Here is a 16,061-nt window from a genome sequence, read left to right as displayed (position 1 = left end):
AAAAAAAAAAAAAAAAAAAAAAAGGCAGGCTGGGTGCAGTGGTTCATGCCTGTAATCCCAGCACTTTGGGAGGCCCAGGTGGGCGGATCACTTGAGGCCAAGAGTCCAAGACAAGCCTGGCCAACATGGTGAAACCTTGTCTCTACTAAAAATACAAAAATCAGCCAGGTGTGGTAGTGGGTGCCTGTAGTCCCAGCTACTAAGGAGGCGGAGGCAGGAGAATTGCCTGAACCTGGGGGTGGAGGTTGCAGTGAGCCGAGATCTTGCCACTGTACTCCAGCCCGGGCGACAGAGTGAGACTCTGTTTCAAAAAAACAAAACAAAACAAAGAAACAGTTTAATGAATGATCATACGATAATCAAATCAGGGGGAAGTGGTCAACTTTTCCACAGCTGTGTTGGGTATACCAGCTCTAAGTGGGATCCCCTCCCTGGCTCCTGTCAAGCTACAAGAGAAAGCCGCATCCAGCCTAGTGCGCAGGTGTGGAGTCACACAGCTGTGGTTCCAGCTACTCAGGAGGCTGAGGTGGGAGGATCACTTAAGCCCAGGAGTTCAAGGCTGCAGTGAGCCGTGATAGTGCCACTGCACACCAGCCTGGGCCACAGAGTGAGACCCTGTCTTTAAAAAAAAAAAAAAAAGCCAAGGCCAGGCGCGGTGGCTCAAGCCTGTAATCCCAGCACTTTGGGAGGCCGAGACGGGCGGATCATGAGGTCAGGAGATCGAGACCATCCTGGCTAACACAGTGAAACCCCGTCTCTACTAAAAAATACAAAAAACTAGCCGGGTGTGGTGGCGGGCGCCTGTAGTCCCAGCTACTCGGGAGGCTGAGGCAGGAGAATGGCGTAAACCCAGGAGGAAGAGCTTGCAATGAGCTGAGATCCGGCCACTGCACTCCAGTCTGGGTGACAGAGCGAGACTCCATCTCAAAAAAAAAAAAAAAGCCCAATGCTGCTCCCCAGGACAGGTGGCCAGGCCCCCTGTCAGCAGGCTGCAGTCCCATTCAGATGCCACTCTGGCGAGCCTTTCTCCAGGGGAAGCCCAAGTTCTAAGTAAGACCATCAGGATCACACAACCTTATGGCAGCCCTACCAGAGACTCTTGGGCTACAAACCATGGGAGTGTGTGTGTGTGGCGGGGGACTGGACAAGTAAGGGAAAGAGTCACAGGTCCTGTCCCACACCCACGATGGCCCCAGGACAGGACTGGAGAGGTAGGTAGCTGCCTGCGAGGAGGCAGCTGAGCTGAGGCTCTGGGTGCGGAGAGAGAGAGAGAGAGAGAATGGTGCGCTGCCCAAACGTACCAATCTGGGGAAGGGAGTCAGGTTTTGGGCTTCTGTCCTTATGATGCTGAGACACCAACAGAAGCACAGTTGAAGAGGAGTGACCAGGATAAACTGAGTTCTGGGTGTGATGAGGTGACTCTACCAATGATCAAAGGGCTATCTTCCAGCATAGGAAATAGCCATGCTTGGTGAGGCACCCACTGGCAGAGGTCACGGGGAAGTAGAATTGACAGGGGTCTCCTCCAAGCATTAGAGCCAACACAACGGGCTATTCTGACAGCACCTTATCCCCTAACGACATCAAGCAAGAGGCAGGTCAAGTGTTTCTGCAACCGAGAAGGCCAGGCACGCTGGGATCTGTCATTCAGAAGGCCCCAGACACAGAAGGCCCACCACTGAGATGGTGTGAGCCACCTCCACAGCCCCACAACCTCCCTCCTGCCAATGGGATCGGAATTTTCAGGCCTCCCCTGTGTCTGTTGGTCTGAGCATCCTGAGTCGCTCACCAGTGGCAGCTCTCCGCCCGGCCGGCGCATCTGATAGGTCGACCCGTGGAGTAGGTTGTGGCTGGAAAGGAATTGGATTCCACTGCCGAGGCATCTCTAATTGGGGGAAGAGACGAGAAAGATCCATTCTAACAAGAGGCTGACCAAGAAGTAAGCAGACCACACACAAAACAGCAGGGGTTGCCTGCAACTCACTGGCCAATTTTTTTTTTTTTTTTTTTTTTTTGAGACAGAGTCTCAGTCTGTTGCCCAGGCTGGAGTGCAGTAATACGATCTCGGCTCACTGCAACCTCCACCTCCCAGGTTCGAGTGATTCTCCTGCCTCAGTCTCCTGAGTAGCTGGAATTACAGGTTATGCACCATCACACCTGGCTAATATTTGTATTTTTAGGAGAGAAGGGTTTTTGCCATGTTGGCCAGGCTGCTCTCGAACTCCTGACCAAGTGATCCACCTCTCCCCCAGTCTTCCAAAGTGCTGGGATTACAGGCATGAGCCACACCTGGCCTCACTGGCCAATTTTTATCTTATGCCTGATGCATGCTGGACACTCTGTAATCTTCCCAAAGTCTGAGAAGCAAGTAGAAGCTGGTGGAAAGAGAAAATGCTGTGTCTGTACCTCCAGGGCCTACATCTATCCTCGTGCCCCTGAAACTGGGGGAAAATAGACAGGTCCCAGGAATTGCCAACCCATGGAGGGAAGAAGGCTAAATGTACCAGTACAATTTAATTTCTTAGTCTGAAAGTAGGCACTCTAAAGCTTCTATGGTAGTGGCAAGCAGTCTTCTCTTGTGAGCCCACCCCATTTCTGCCAGCCTCCAAAGATGAGAGAATTGGATTTTCAGACACAAACATCGATAATGTCCCCAAGGACAACTCCGGAATAAACCTACAATGTCCCCCTCAAGGGTTGGGCTATAAACAGAGTAATTTAGGGGAGTCACTCTGGGCAAAGACTTGGCCGACCTCATGTAAAAGGCACTTACTTGCTGGCCGGATGTGGTGGCTCACGCCTGTAACCCCAACACGCTGGGAGGCTGAGGCGGGTGGATCACCCAGCCAGGAGTTCAAGATCAGCCTGGCCAACATGGTGAAATCCCGTCTCTACCAAAAATACAAAAATTAGCTGGGCATGGTGGCACACACCTGTAGTCTCAGCTACTTGGGAGGCTGAGGCAGGAGTATTGCTTAAACCCGGGAGGCGGAGGGTGCAGTGAGCCGAGATCGTGCCACTGCACTCCAGCCTGGGTGACAGAGCAAGACTTTGTTTCAGAAAAAAAAAATCAAATAAAAATAAAAGGCAGTTAGTTTATTCCCCTACCAAATGATGAACTTTAAGTTCTGTGCAGGCACTGAGCTGGTGGCTCATGCCTGTAATCCCAATACTTTGGGAGGCTGAGGTGGGAAGATCATTTGAGCTGAGGAGTTTGAGACCAGCCTGGACAACATAGCAAGACCCTGCCTCCACAAAAAACTAGGGGAAAAAAAAAAGCTCTGTGAAGGTCCTGTTCAACTCGGCACCTGAACCTGGTGTGTTGATGTCAAAAGACCAGGTACAACTTCTCCACCATTTCCGCATTTCCTGGGCCGTTTTTCTCTCTGTTCTCTGCCTCCTACCTCTGAGAACCCCATGGAACATCCCAAACTTACACAGGTGCCTACCATCTCCTGCATTTACTTGAGGATAACATTTTTTTGAGACGGAGTCTCCAACTGTCGCCCAGGCTGGAGTAAAGTGGGATAATCTTGATCTTGGCTCACTGAAACCTCCGCCTCCCGGATTCAAGCGATTCTCCTGCCTCAGCCTCCAGAGTAGCTGGGATTACAGGAGCGAGACACCATGCCCGGCTAATTTTTTGGTATTTTTAGTGGAGATGGGGTTTTAGTAGAGACGGGATTTCACCATGCTGGCCAGTTGATCTGGAACTCCTGACCTCAGGTGATCCACCTGAGGCTGAGGCAGGAGAATCACTTGAACCCGGGAGGCAGAAGTTGCAGTGAGCCGAGATCGCACCATTGCACTCCAGACTGAGCGACAAGAGCGAAACTCCGTCCCAAAAAATAAATAAACAAATAAAAAGAAGAAAAAACGAAGAGCACGAGCAATATGAAGTACTACTTTCTGAGTGCGCCTTACACGTCTTGACTCCCACTGCCCTGTGGACCTAAGAGCCTGCCAGGGCGTGAACCACCTCTCGCACGTCCACAATGAACGTTAGAAGAAACGAGACAAGAAATACTCTCGGTAGCGGACCTGGCATTTAACCGAGAGCTGTGAAGTTCACGTTTTTTTTTTTTTTTTTTTTTTTGCCTTCCCCTCTACTTTTTTCCACGGGACGCCGCTGCCCTGGCTACCATTCACTCTCCTGTACACGTGGAGTCTGATCAGAGGGCGAAGGGTGATCAGCTCCCTCCCAGGCTCCGCGCATCGCCGCCCCCTGCCCGGTAAGCTCTGTCCCCGCCCTCAGGCCACGCTCTGTGCCCCCTGTCCTGGCCTCTGCTGACCCAACGATCCAACTCCAAGCTTTCTACGGAACCCAAGCAAGGGTCGCGAGGGCCAAGGGTCGGAGAAGAAAGCCTTGGTGGCCGAAGGCCCAGAAGACCCCTAAGCCCGCCCTGCCAGCACCGCACCGCCGCTCACCCGTGGACAGCGGCACCAGCCACTCCGCAGCGCCGCCGCCGCCGCCATGTTGGAGAACCGTGTGACCTTCTCGCGGCGCGGCCCGGTTGCGTCATCCGCCGCCTCAGCCTAGAGTGGCGCAAACCTGAGACACGCCGGTCCGGGAGCGGGGTTTCGGGGAGGGAGAGCCCTGCGATTGGGTCCGTCATAGGGGCGGGACATTAAAAGGGTAGGGAATTCCTAGAGAGCTTGGCCTCTGATAGGGCAGTGTTTTGGAAGGACGGGGCCTGTGACTGGCTGTGGCCCGGGGGACGGGCCCTCCTGGGAGGGTCAGATCTGTGATTGGGCGCGACTACGAAGGGGCGGAGCCCAAGGGCATGGATTCCATCACCTGAGGTGATTCCGCTACAGAACGCGCCGGGCGCTGGTGACAGGTGGTACAGGCTCGTGGATCCACCGACCACAAGGACGGATTCGATTGGATTCTGATTGACCGGCGGACCAGCTCGAGAGTAATTGCCTATGGCTGTCCCTGCAATGACTGATTGATTGACAATGACTGAGAAAGCAGCAAGTGAGTTGCTCCAAGAAAGCGAAGGAGCTCGCCCACTCTTGTGCGGCGCTTTGGGAAGACTGTTGGTTTTGACCCGGAATAAGAAGGGAAAGCTGAGAGCAGGCTGACTGTGGTCCAGCCCTATTTCGATTCAGTGTGAATTGACACTCCCTGACCCGAAGAAGCTCAGGCCTTTGTCATTTCAGCACCCCAGATGCTATTTTCCATTCGAAGAATGCCGCCACCAAGTGGCGTTATTGTAGGGCCATACCACCCTGAACGCACCCAAGTGGCGTTATTTTAACATGGCCATGCAATCCGGTGAGGAGGAGGGTTGGTCCCCTGGGAGAGTTAATGTATGTTGCTGTTGCTGTTTGCCTTATTGGAGCCTTTTTTTTTTTTTTTTTTAAAAAGAGCCAGAGCCTTGCTCTGTCACCCAGGCTAGAGTGCAGTGTCGTAATCTAGTTCACGGCAGCCTCCAATTCCCAAGCTCAAGCGATCCTCCTGCCTCAGCCTCTGAGTCACTGGGATCACAGGCGTGAGCTACCACGCCCGGTCCTTTTGCATTATTAACCTGTGATATGGGTTTATGGGACTTCATTCTTTCAAAGGGAGGCAGCTTGGCCCCGGAGGGCATGCATTCCTGGCTTCTGGGCTGGACAGACTTGTGTTCTCCATCTCAGGAGCACCCCATCCAGGTGGGAGTAAGAGATGAGGGCTTCCACTCTGGCTTTGTTGGAGATGTGATGCCAAGAGGAGCAAACTAAGCAGTTGGTGTACACAGGTGTGTGTTGCTGAGAATAAGGTCTGGGCTAGAAATATGGATTCTTAGTTGTGGTTGAAGGTACGGAGTTCAGCCGGGCCCAGTGGCTCCTGCCTATAATCCCAGCACTTTGGGACGCTGAGGCGGGAGGATCTCTTGAGCCCAAGAGTTTGAGACCAGTCTGGGCAACATAGTGAGACCTCATCTTTACAACAAATACAAAACATTAGCTTGGCGTGGTAGCACGTGCTTGTAGTCGCAGATACTCAGGAGGCTGAGATGGGAGGATCGCTGAGGCCCGGGAAGTTAAGGCTGTAGTGAGCCGTGATCGTGCCACTACACTCCAGCCTGGGCAACAGAGAGACAGCCTGTGTCAAAAAAAAAAAAAGGAGGAAGGAAGGGAGGGAGGGAGGAAGACACAGAGAGACAGAGTTTGAGAGGAAGGAAGGGAGGGAGGAAGGAAAGAGAGAAGAGAGAGAAGAGAAGAGAAGAGAAGAGAAGAAGAGAAGAGAAGAGAAGAGAAGAGAAGAGAAGAGAAGAGAAGAGAAGAAGAGAAGAGAAGAATTACAGCATTAAACAGCCAGAGGCAGGGTGTCATATGAGCATGTCAAAGACCCAGAGATAAAGTGGAGATAGGAGAGTCCTTTAATCCAGGATCCGTGTCTCCGTCCTATTATCCCAGCAAATCAGGAGCCTGAGGCAGGAGCATCATTTGAGCCCAGGAGTTCCAGACCAGTCTGGGCAACATAACAAGACCCCGTCTCTACAAAAATAAAAAGTAAGCCAAGCATGGTGTCTCTCGCCTGGAATCGCAGCTACTCAGGAAGCTTAGGTAGGAGGATCACTTGAGCCCATCAGTTGGAAGCTGCAGTGAGCTATGATCACGCGACTGCACTCCACCCTGGGTGACAGCATGAGACCTCCATCTCTTTTTTTTTTTTTGAGATGGAGTTTCGTTCTTGTTGCGCAGATTGGAGTGCAATGGTGTGATCTTGGCTCACCGCAACCTCTGCTTCCCGAGTTCAAGTGATTCTCCTGCCTCAGCCTCCCAAGTAGCTGGGATTACAGACATGCGCCACCACACCCAGCTAATTTTGTGTTTTTAGTAGAGACCGGGTTTCTCCATGTTGGTCAGGCTGGTCTCCAACTCCCAACCTCAGGTGATCCTCCCGCCTTGGCCTCCCAAAGTGCTGGCATTATAGGCGTGAGCCACTATGCCCACTCGAGACCTCCATCTCTAAAAAACAATTTCTTTATTAAGAGCCCTTCCAGGAGCCTGGGCAAGACTGTCCAATAGAAAGACGACCGGGAGGGGGCTGGGCGCAACTGTATTCTCAGCACTTTGGGAGGCTGAGGTAGGTGGATTGCTTGAGCCCAGGAATTCCAGACCAGCCTGGGGAACAATGCAAAACCCTGTCTTTACCAAAAATCCAAAAATTAGCCAGGTGGAGGCTAGGCTCAGTGGCTCATGCCTATAAACTCAGCACTTTGGAAGGTCAAGGCAGGTGGATCACTGGAGGTCAGGAGTTCGAGACCAGCCTGGGCAACACTGAGGAACCCTGTCTCTACAAAAAGTACAAAAACTAGCTGGGCGTGGTGGCACACGCCTATAATCCTAGCTACTCAGGAGGCTGAGGCATGAGAATCACTTGAACCCCGGAGGCAGAGGTTGCAGTGAGCCAAGATTGCACCACTGCACTCCAGCCTGGGCAACAGAGCAAGACTCTGTCTCAAAAAAAGGGGGGGGCACTTTGGGAGGCCAAGGGGGGCGGATCATGAGGTCAAGAGATCGAGACCATCCTGGCTAACATGGTGAAACCCTGTCCCTACTAAAAATACAAAAAAGTTAGCCAGGCGTGGTGGCTGTAGTCCCAGCTACTTGGGAGGCTGAGGCAGGAGAATGGCATGAACCTGGGAGGCACAGCTTGCAGTGAGCCGAGATCCTGCCACTGCACTCCAGCTTGGGCGACAGAGCGAGACTCCGTCTCAAAAGCAAAAAAAAGTGGGAGGCTGGCCACAGTGACTCACTCCTGTAATCCCAGCACTTTGGGAGGCCGAGGCCAATGGATCACTTGAGGTCAGGAGTTCAAGACCAGCCTGACTGACATGGTGAAACCCCGTCTCTGCTAAAAATACAAAATTAGCTGGGCATGGTGGTGCACACCTATAACCCCAACTACCCAGGAGGCTGAGGCAGGAGAGTCGCTTGAACCTGGGACATGGAGGTTGCAGTGAGCCGAGATCGCACCATTGCACTCCAGCCTGGGCAACAAGCGTGAAACTCTGTCTCAAGGCGGGCACGGTGGCTCATGCCTGTAATCCCAGCACTGTGGGAGGCTGAGGTGGGCAAATCATGAGGTCAGGGGATCAAGACCATCCTGGCTAACATGGTGAACCCCTGTCTCTACTAACAATACAAAAAATTAGCCGGCTGTGGTGGCGGGCGCCTGTAGTCCCAACTACTTGGGAAGCTGAAGCAGGAGAATTGCTTGGACCCTGGAGGCGGAGGTTGCAGTGAGCTGAGATCGCACCACTGCACTCCAGCCTGGGCGACAAAGCAAGACTCCATAACAAAGGAAAAAAAAAAGGAAGACGATCTGGAGGAACTTGGAGAAGGCAGATGGAAGCAGCAGAGGCGAGTGCTACACAGTTCAGGCAAGGCACGAACAGAAATGTAGCCACCGCCATTTGCATTTTGCAATATGGAGGTCACTGGTGAGATGAGCAAGGGGGGTTTTGGTTGAGTGGTGGGCCTGGGAGGCAGATTCCAATGAGTGGAGATGGTTTTACAGACGCATGCTGGAGCCAGCTTGCACTGACTCACAAGAGCCAGCTGGCACATCTTCAAGAATTCAAAACCTCTTGCTAAACACGGCCAATGTGTAAACAATTAATCGTATAAACTTATGATCAAACAGATTATATTAGAACAAAGGTAATAAATACACAAAATTTATCACTTCCTAATTATGCTGCTACATGTTACTATTATCTATGCTTTTGAGGGTTTTTGTTTTGTTTGGAGACAGAGTCTCACTCTATTGCCCAGGCAGGAGTGCAGTGGCACCAGCACGGCTCACTGCAGCCTCGACCTTCCAGGCTCAGGTGATCCTCCCGCCTCAGCCTCCCCAGTAGCTGGGACTACAGACATGCACCATCACGCCCGGCAGATTTTTGTATTTTTTTGTAGAGACAGGGTCTCTCTATGTTGCACAGGCTGGTCTCAAACTCCTGGGCTCAAGTGATCCTTCCACCTTGACCTCCCAAAGTGCTAGGATGACCAGCGCAAGCCACAGAGCCTGGCTACTTTTTAAATTTTTTGTAGAGACAGGCTAGGCGCGGTGGCTCACGCCTATAATCCCAGCACTTTGGGAGGCCAGGGTGGGTGGATCACTTCAGGCCAGGAGTTTGAGACCAGCCCAGGCAATATGGTGAAACCCCGTCTCTATTAAAAATACAAAAATTAGCCGATGTGGTGGTGCATGCCTGTAATCCCAGCTACTCCGGAGGCTGAGGCAGAATTGCTTGAACCTGGGAGGTGGAGGTTGCAGTGAGCCAAGACTGCACCACTGCATTCTAGCCTGAGTGACAGAGCGAAACTCTGTCTCAGGTAAGTAAGTAAGTAAGTAAGTAAGTAAGTAAGTAAGTAAATAAATAAATAAATAAATAAATAAATAAATAAATAAATATATAAATAAATAAATAATCTTTTTGTAGAGATGGAGTCTTGCTATGTTGCCTAGCCTGCTCTCAAGCTCCTGGGCTCACTCAATCCTCCCACCTCGGCCTCCCAAAGTGCTGGGGTTACAGGCACGAGCCACTGCACCTGGCTGATCTTGGAGTTATTCACATATATGATGTCTGTGTGCTGGAAATACTACATTATGTGAGTCACTGCATTGTGTACCAATTCTGTTTGATGATGCCATGTTTGTAGCTTGAAATCAGCTACAAGCAAATCAGCCACAAGTGGTGGGAGTATTTACACCACAGCAATTGGCAAACACTCCAAGTCAGGAGCTCTTTGGTTGGTTTGTTTCTCTGGTGAGCCATTTATTAAACATTTCACCAGCACAGTGGTGGCTGAGAATACAGGGACACAGGACACACACTATTCCCAGGAATATTCACTGTGCACAGAAGGTGAAATGATGGCAGCTGGAAGAACATATGGGAAGGAGGGAGGGTGCTTTGTTTCCCCAACTTTTTATTTTGCAAAACTTCAAAGCTACAAAAAAATTGCAATAGTATACGGGGCTGGATGTGGTGGCTCACACCTGTAATCCCTGCACTCTAGGAGGCCGAGGTGGGCGGATCGCCTGTGGTCAGGAGTTCGAGACCAGCCTGGCCAACATGGTGAAACCCCGTCTCTACTAAAAAAAAACAAAAAATAATACAAAAATTAGCTGGGCATGGTGGTGCACGTCTGTAACCCAGCCACTGCGGAGGCTGAGGCAGAAGAATCACTTGAGCCCAGAAGGTGAAGTTTGCAGTGACCCAGGATCGTGCCACTGCTCTCCAGCCTGGGTGACAGAGTGAGGCTCCATCTCAAATTTTTTTTTTAAATATTGGCCAGGCACAGTGGCTCACGCCTGTAATCTCAGCACTTTGGGAGGCCAAGGCAGTCGGATCACGAGGTCAGGAGATCGAGACTATCCTGGCTAACATGGTGAAACCCCGTCTCTACTAAAAGTACAAAAATTAGCTGGGCGTGGTGGTGGGAGCCTGTAGTCCCAGCTACTCAGGAGGCTGAGGCAGAATGGTGTGAACCTGGGATGCGGAGCTTGCAGTGAGCCAAAATCGCGCCACTGCACCCCAGCCTGGGCAACAGAGTAAGACTTCGTTTCAAAAATAATAATAATAAAATAAAATATTTTAAAAATAATAAAAATAAAAAATCTAGGATATAATGTACTTTCACTTATTGCATTTGGTTGTCATATATCTTAGTCACCTTTAATCTGCAGAAGTCTCCTCCATATATATATACACACATATATATATATATTTAGGGACAGAGTCTTGCTCTGTCACCAAGGTGGAGGTGCAGTGGTGTGATCATAGCTCACTGCAGCCTTAACTTCCTGGGCTCAAGCGATCCTCTCACCTCAGCCTTCCAAGTAGCTGGGACCACCGGTATGTACGCCAAGGCCCAATTAATTTTTAATTTAATTAATTTTAGAGACTGGGTATCATTCTGTCACCAAGGCTGGAGTGCAGTGGCTTGATCTCGGCTCACTGCAACCTCTGCCTCCAAGGCTCAAGCAATCCTCCCACCTCAGCCTCCCAAATAGCTGGGACCACGGGCACATGCCATTTTGGCCTGGCTAATTTTTGTATTTTTTTGTAGAAACTGGGTCTCACCATGTTTCCCAGGCTGGTCTCGAACTCCTGGACTCAAGGGATCCTCCTGCCTTGGCCTCCCAAAGTGCTGGGATTACAGGTATGAGCACTGTGACTGGCCTAATTTTCGTATATTTTGTAGAGATGGGGTTTCGCCATGTTGCCCAGGCTGGTCTGAAACTGCTGGCCTCATGTGATCAGTCTGCCTCAGTCTCCCAAAGTACGGGATTACAGGGGTGAGTCACCGTGTCTGGCCAGGAGTTGATTGTTTCAGGGGTTCTTTTTGGTGTTCTTTTTTTTGAGTCTGTTTAATGGGTATAAAGTTTCAGATGTGCAGGCGCGGTGGCTCACGCCTGTAATCCCAGCACTGTGGGAGGCCGAGGCAGGGGGATCACAAGGTCAAGAGATCGAGACCATCCTGGCCAACATGGTGAAACCCTGACTCTACTAAAAATACAAAAATTAGCTGGGCGTGAGGCAGGAGAATCGCTTGAACCCGGGAGGCGGAGGTTGCAGTGAGCCAAGATCGTGCCACTACACTCCAGCCTGACGACAGGGTGAGGCTGTCTCAAAAAAAATTTTCAGATATGCAAGATGAAACATTCTACAGATGAGCTATATTAACATCTTGCCTGGTCGGGCGCGGTGGCTCAAGTCTGTAATCCCAGCGCTTTGGGAGGCCAAGGCAGGCGGATCACAAGGTCAGGAGATGGAGACCATCCTGGTTAACACGTTGAAACCCCATCTCTACTAAAAATACAAAAAAAAAATTAGCCGGTCACGGTGGCGGGCGCCTGTATTCCCAGCTACTGGGGAGGCTGAGGCAGGGAATGGTGGCATGAACCCAGGAGGCGGAGCTTGCAGTGAGCCGAATCGCGCCACTACACTCCAGCCTGGGTGACAGAGCAAGACTCTGTCTCAAAAAAAAAAAAAACCAAAAGAAACAAAAAACTTGCCTGTAGTTACCAATATTATTCCGGGCACTTAAAAATTTTGCTAAGAGGGCCAGACGCAGTGGCTCACACCTGTAATCCCAGCACTCTGTCTGGGTGACAGAGTGAGATTCTGTCGCAAAAAAAAAAACAAAAAAAAAAATCATATTGAGAGGTGACAACGTGCTGGCGGCCCTCGCCCGCTCTCAGCGCTTCCTCGGCCTGGGCGTCCGCTCTGGCCATGCTTGAGGAGCCCTTCAGCCTGCCGCTGCACTGTAGGAGCCCCTTTCTGGGCTGGCCGGCTCCCTCTGCTTGCCCAGAGGTGTGGAGGGAGAGGCGCGGGCGGGAACCGGGACTGCGCTCGGCGCTCGCGGGCCAGCGCGAGTTCCAGGTGGTCGCGGGCTCTGCAGGCCCCGCACTCGGAGCAGCCCGCCGGCGCCACCGGTCCCGGGCAGTGAGGGGCTTAGCACCCGGGCCAGCAGCTGCGGAGAGTGTGCCGGGTCCCCCAGCACTGCCGCCCCGCCTCCGTCGTGCTCGAATTCTCGCCAGGCCTCAGCCACCTCCCCGCGGGGCAGGGCTCAGGACCTGCAGCCCGCCATGCGCGAGTCCCCCGCCCCGCGGTGGGCTCCCGAGCGGCCTGAGCCTCGTGGACGGGCGCAGTCCCCTGCGCCCTGGCGCCTGGTCCTATGGACCGCCCAACGGCTAAGGAGCGCCGGTAGGCGGCGCTGGACTGGCAGGCAGCTCCACCCCCTGGTCCCAGGCAGGCATCCACTAGTGGAAGCCAGCTGGGCTCCTGAGGCGGGTGCGGACTTGGAGAACTTTTATGTCTAGCTGGAGGATTGTATATGCACCAATGCCAGCACTCTGTGTCTAGCTCGAGGTTTGTAAATGCACCAATCAGTGCTCTGTGTCTAGCTAATCTGGTGGGGACTTGGAGAAATTTTATGTCTAGCTAAAGGATTGTAAATGCACCAATCAGCACTCTGTGTCTAGCTCAGGGATTGTAAATGCACCAATCAGCACTCTGTCAAAAGGGACCAACCAGTGCTCTGTAAAATGGACCAATCAGCTCTCTGTAAAATAGACCAATCAGCGCTCTATAAAATGGACCAATCAGCAGGATGTGGGTGGGGTCTGATAAGGGAATAAAAGCAGGCTGCGGCATCACCACTAGTAACTTGCTGGGAGTTTTTCTTTCTTTGTCGAGGGTTAGTTCTTTTCACGCTTTATAACAAATCTTGCTGGTGTTTGTTTTTTGGGTCCACGCTGCTTTTATGAGCTAGGATACTCACTGTCAAAATCTGTAGCTTCACACCTGAAGCTCACGAGGCCACGAACACACTAGGAAAAACAAACAACTCCAGACGTTCTGCTTTTTTTTTTTTCTTTTTTTGAGACGGAGTCTCACTCTGTCGCCCGGGCTGGAGTGCAGTGGCCGGATCTCAGCTCACTGCAAGCTCCACCTCCCAGGTTTACGCCATTCTCCTGCCTCAGCCTCCTGAGTAGCTGGGACTACAGGCGCCAGCCACCTCGCCCGGCTAGCTTTTTGTATTTTTTAGTAGAGACAGGGTTTCACCGTGTTAGCCAGGATGGTCTCGAACTCCTGACCTCGTGATCCGCCCGTCTCGGCCTCCTGAAGTGCTGGGATTACAGGCTTGAACCACCGCGCCCGGCCACGTTCTGCTTTTATAGAGTTGTAACACTCACTGTGAGGGTCTGTGGCTTCGGTCCTGAAGTCAGCGAGATCACGAACTCATCAGAAGGAATGAACTGCGGATGCATCTGAAGGAACAAACTCTGGACACATCATGTTTAAGAACTGTAACACTGAGTGTGAGGGTCTACAGTTTACTTCTTGAAGTCAGCATTGACCACGAACCCCACCAATTCCTGACATGGTATCATGGTAAATAGGATATTGAGACCTCATGTTTTAAACCGAGTCCCTAACTACTTTGGCATCAGGGAGCGGTTTTGTGGAAGACAATTTTTCCACAGATGTACTTTATTGTCACATTGTAGTATGTGATAATTATACAACGTACCACCATGTAGAATCTAGGGCGAGCTCTGAGCTTGTGTTTGAAAGATTCTCCCCAGGGCCTGAAAGCTTGAAGGGAGGAGGAACCTCCTCCTCTCTCGGGCCCAGTCACAAGGTGCAAGGCCAGCTGCACCAGCAGCGAGCGCCAGCAAGACTGCAGCAATAGGAAGGGAGCCTGGCTGGAAGACACCTATCCCTGAAGATGGAGACAGAGGCCATCTGGGTACCACATAGCAGTTACATCAGACTGGGGCACTTCATGTTTACAGGAGACCATAAAACCCCATCCTCATCTGGTGATGACGCCATGTTAGGCCTCAGCCCGCCTGCATCCGGGTGCTCATTGATAACAGCATATTGTTGAGATAGTGCCACTGCAATAGCCTGGGCGACACAGCGAGACGACTCCTCAAAAAAAAAAAAAAAAAAAATCTCCACACTGCCTGGTGTTGACTGTTGGCGCACTTTTGGGGCCGAACCAATTACAAGAGTCTTTCAGTTTTCCTGCAACTAGATGGTCCCATCTGGGGGTGATGGGAGACAGTGACAGATAATAGGGAGCTCACAACCTAGATTCTTCCGTGCGCAGGTCACAATAGGGTTTTGTGGGATTTCATAAGGTTTCTCTTCAAATAATCTGATCTTTTATTCTTTAGGTCATAGTGCCCACCCCCTTTTTTCCTTTTTCTCCTTTTTTTCCTTTATGCCTTTGTTAGATGCCCAGGCACGCCACAGTACCAGGCGTTATCAGTACCAGCTCACATGCCTTTCCTTATTTAAAAAAAAAAAAAAAAGAAAGTAAATTTCTAGCTTATTGCAGACACCCCTTCCCCTTTCCTCTCCACTTTGTTTTACGTGCCCACCTTATCTAAAAATGATCAAATGTTTAGCCAACCAAAATTAGTTTAAATTATACAACCCGACCCTGGCCAATAAAAAAAGGGTACAAAAACAAAACGTGTCAAAAATAAAGGCTCTCGTGCCCCTTTGTTCAAGTATACTCATAACTGGCCCAAAACCCCTCTGCACAAAAATAAATATACTTTGTTAAAAATCCTTTGTTCAAGTGTTGAATTGCCTTAAAATTTTTTTTTTTTTTTTTTTGGAGACGGAGTCTTGCTCTGTCGCCCAGGCTGGAGTGCAGTGGCCGGATCTCAGCTCACTGTAAGCTCCGCCTCCTGGGTTTAGGCCATTCTCCTGCCTCAGCCTCTGGAGTAGCTGGGACTACAGGCGCCTGCCACCTCGCCCGGCTAGTTTTTGTTGTTTTTTTTTTTTAGTAGAGACGGAGTTTCACCGTGTTAGCCAGGATGATCTCGATCTCCTGACCTCGTGATCCGCCCGTCTCGGCCTCCCAAAGTGCTGGGATTACAGGCTTGAGCCACCGTGCCCGGCCGAATTTCCTTAAAATTTTAAGTGTTATTCCTAACAGTTTGCACTCCTATGAGAATCTAATGCTGCTGCTGATCTTACAGGAGGCTCAAGTGATGGGGAGCGGCTGTTAATACAGATGAAGCTTCGCTGCCTGCTTGCTCATCTCCTGCTCTGTGGCCCAGTTCCTCACAGGCCACAGACAGGTACCAGTTCATGGCTGAGGGGCTGGGGACCCCCGTCTTAAACAAAAACAAAAAAACCAAAGCACATTTAATGTGAGATCTACTCTCTTAGCAAAATTTTTGTTTTTGTTTTGTCGTTGACACCGAGCCTCATTCTGTTGCCCAGGCTGGAGTGCAGTGGCATGATCTCGGCTCACTGCAACCTCCTTCTCCCGGGTTCCAGCGATTCTCCTGCCTCAGCCTCCTCAGTAACTGGAATTACAGGCACCCACCGCCACGCCCGGCTAATTTTCGAATTTTTAGTAGAGATGGGGTTTCACCATGTTGGTCAGGCTGGTCTTGAACTCCTGACCTCGGGTGATCCACCCACCTTGGCCTCCCAAAGTGCTGGGATTATAGGCGTGAGTCACCGCACCCAGCTACTGTGATGTGATTATTCGGCATCGCATGCCTGTATCAACATATGTCC

At 51.1% G+C, this 16,061-nt stretch overlaps 1 protein-coding gene across 1 annotated transcript in view; it reads right to left on the bottom strand.

The window, feature by feature from the left end:
• Positions 1–4,649, bottom strand: part of TIMM44 (translocase of inner mitochondrial membrane 44) — an 18,157-nt gene extending 13,508 nt beyond the window's left edge. Inside the window, exons 1-2 of the mRNA XM_023186807.1 lie at positions 4,429–4,649; positions 1,790–1,885 (exon numbers count right to left, since the gene is read on the bottom strand). Coding sequence (XP_023042575.1) covers positions 1,790–1,885; positions 4,429–4,476 — 144 coding nt within the window. The 5' untranslated portion in view covers positions 4,477–4,649. The remainder of the gene's footprint in view (positions 1–1,789; positions 1,886–4,428) is intronic.
• Between the last annotated feature and the right edge of the window lie 11,412 nt (positions 4,650–16,061).

This window comes from Piliocolobus tephrosceles, chromosome 21 (genome assembly GCF_002776525.5).
Source record: "Piliocolobus tephrosceles isolate RC106 chromosome 21, ASM277652v3, whole genome shotgun sequence".
Taxonomy (NCBI): domain Eukaryota; kingdom Metazoa; phylum Chordata; class Mammalia; order Primates; family Cercopithecidae; genus Piliocolobus; species Piliocolobus tephrosceles.
The sequence above is the reverse complement of the archived record's forward strand: the minus strand, read 5'-3'. Positions and strand labels throughout refer to the sequence as shown.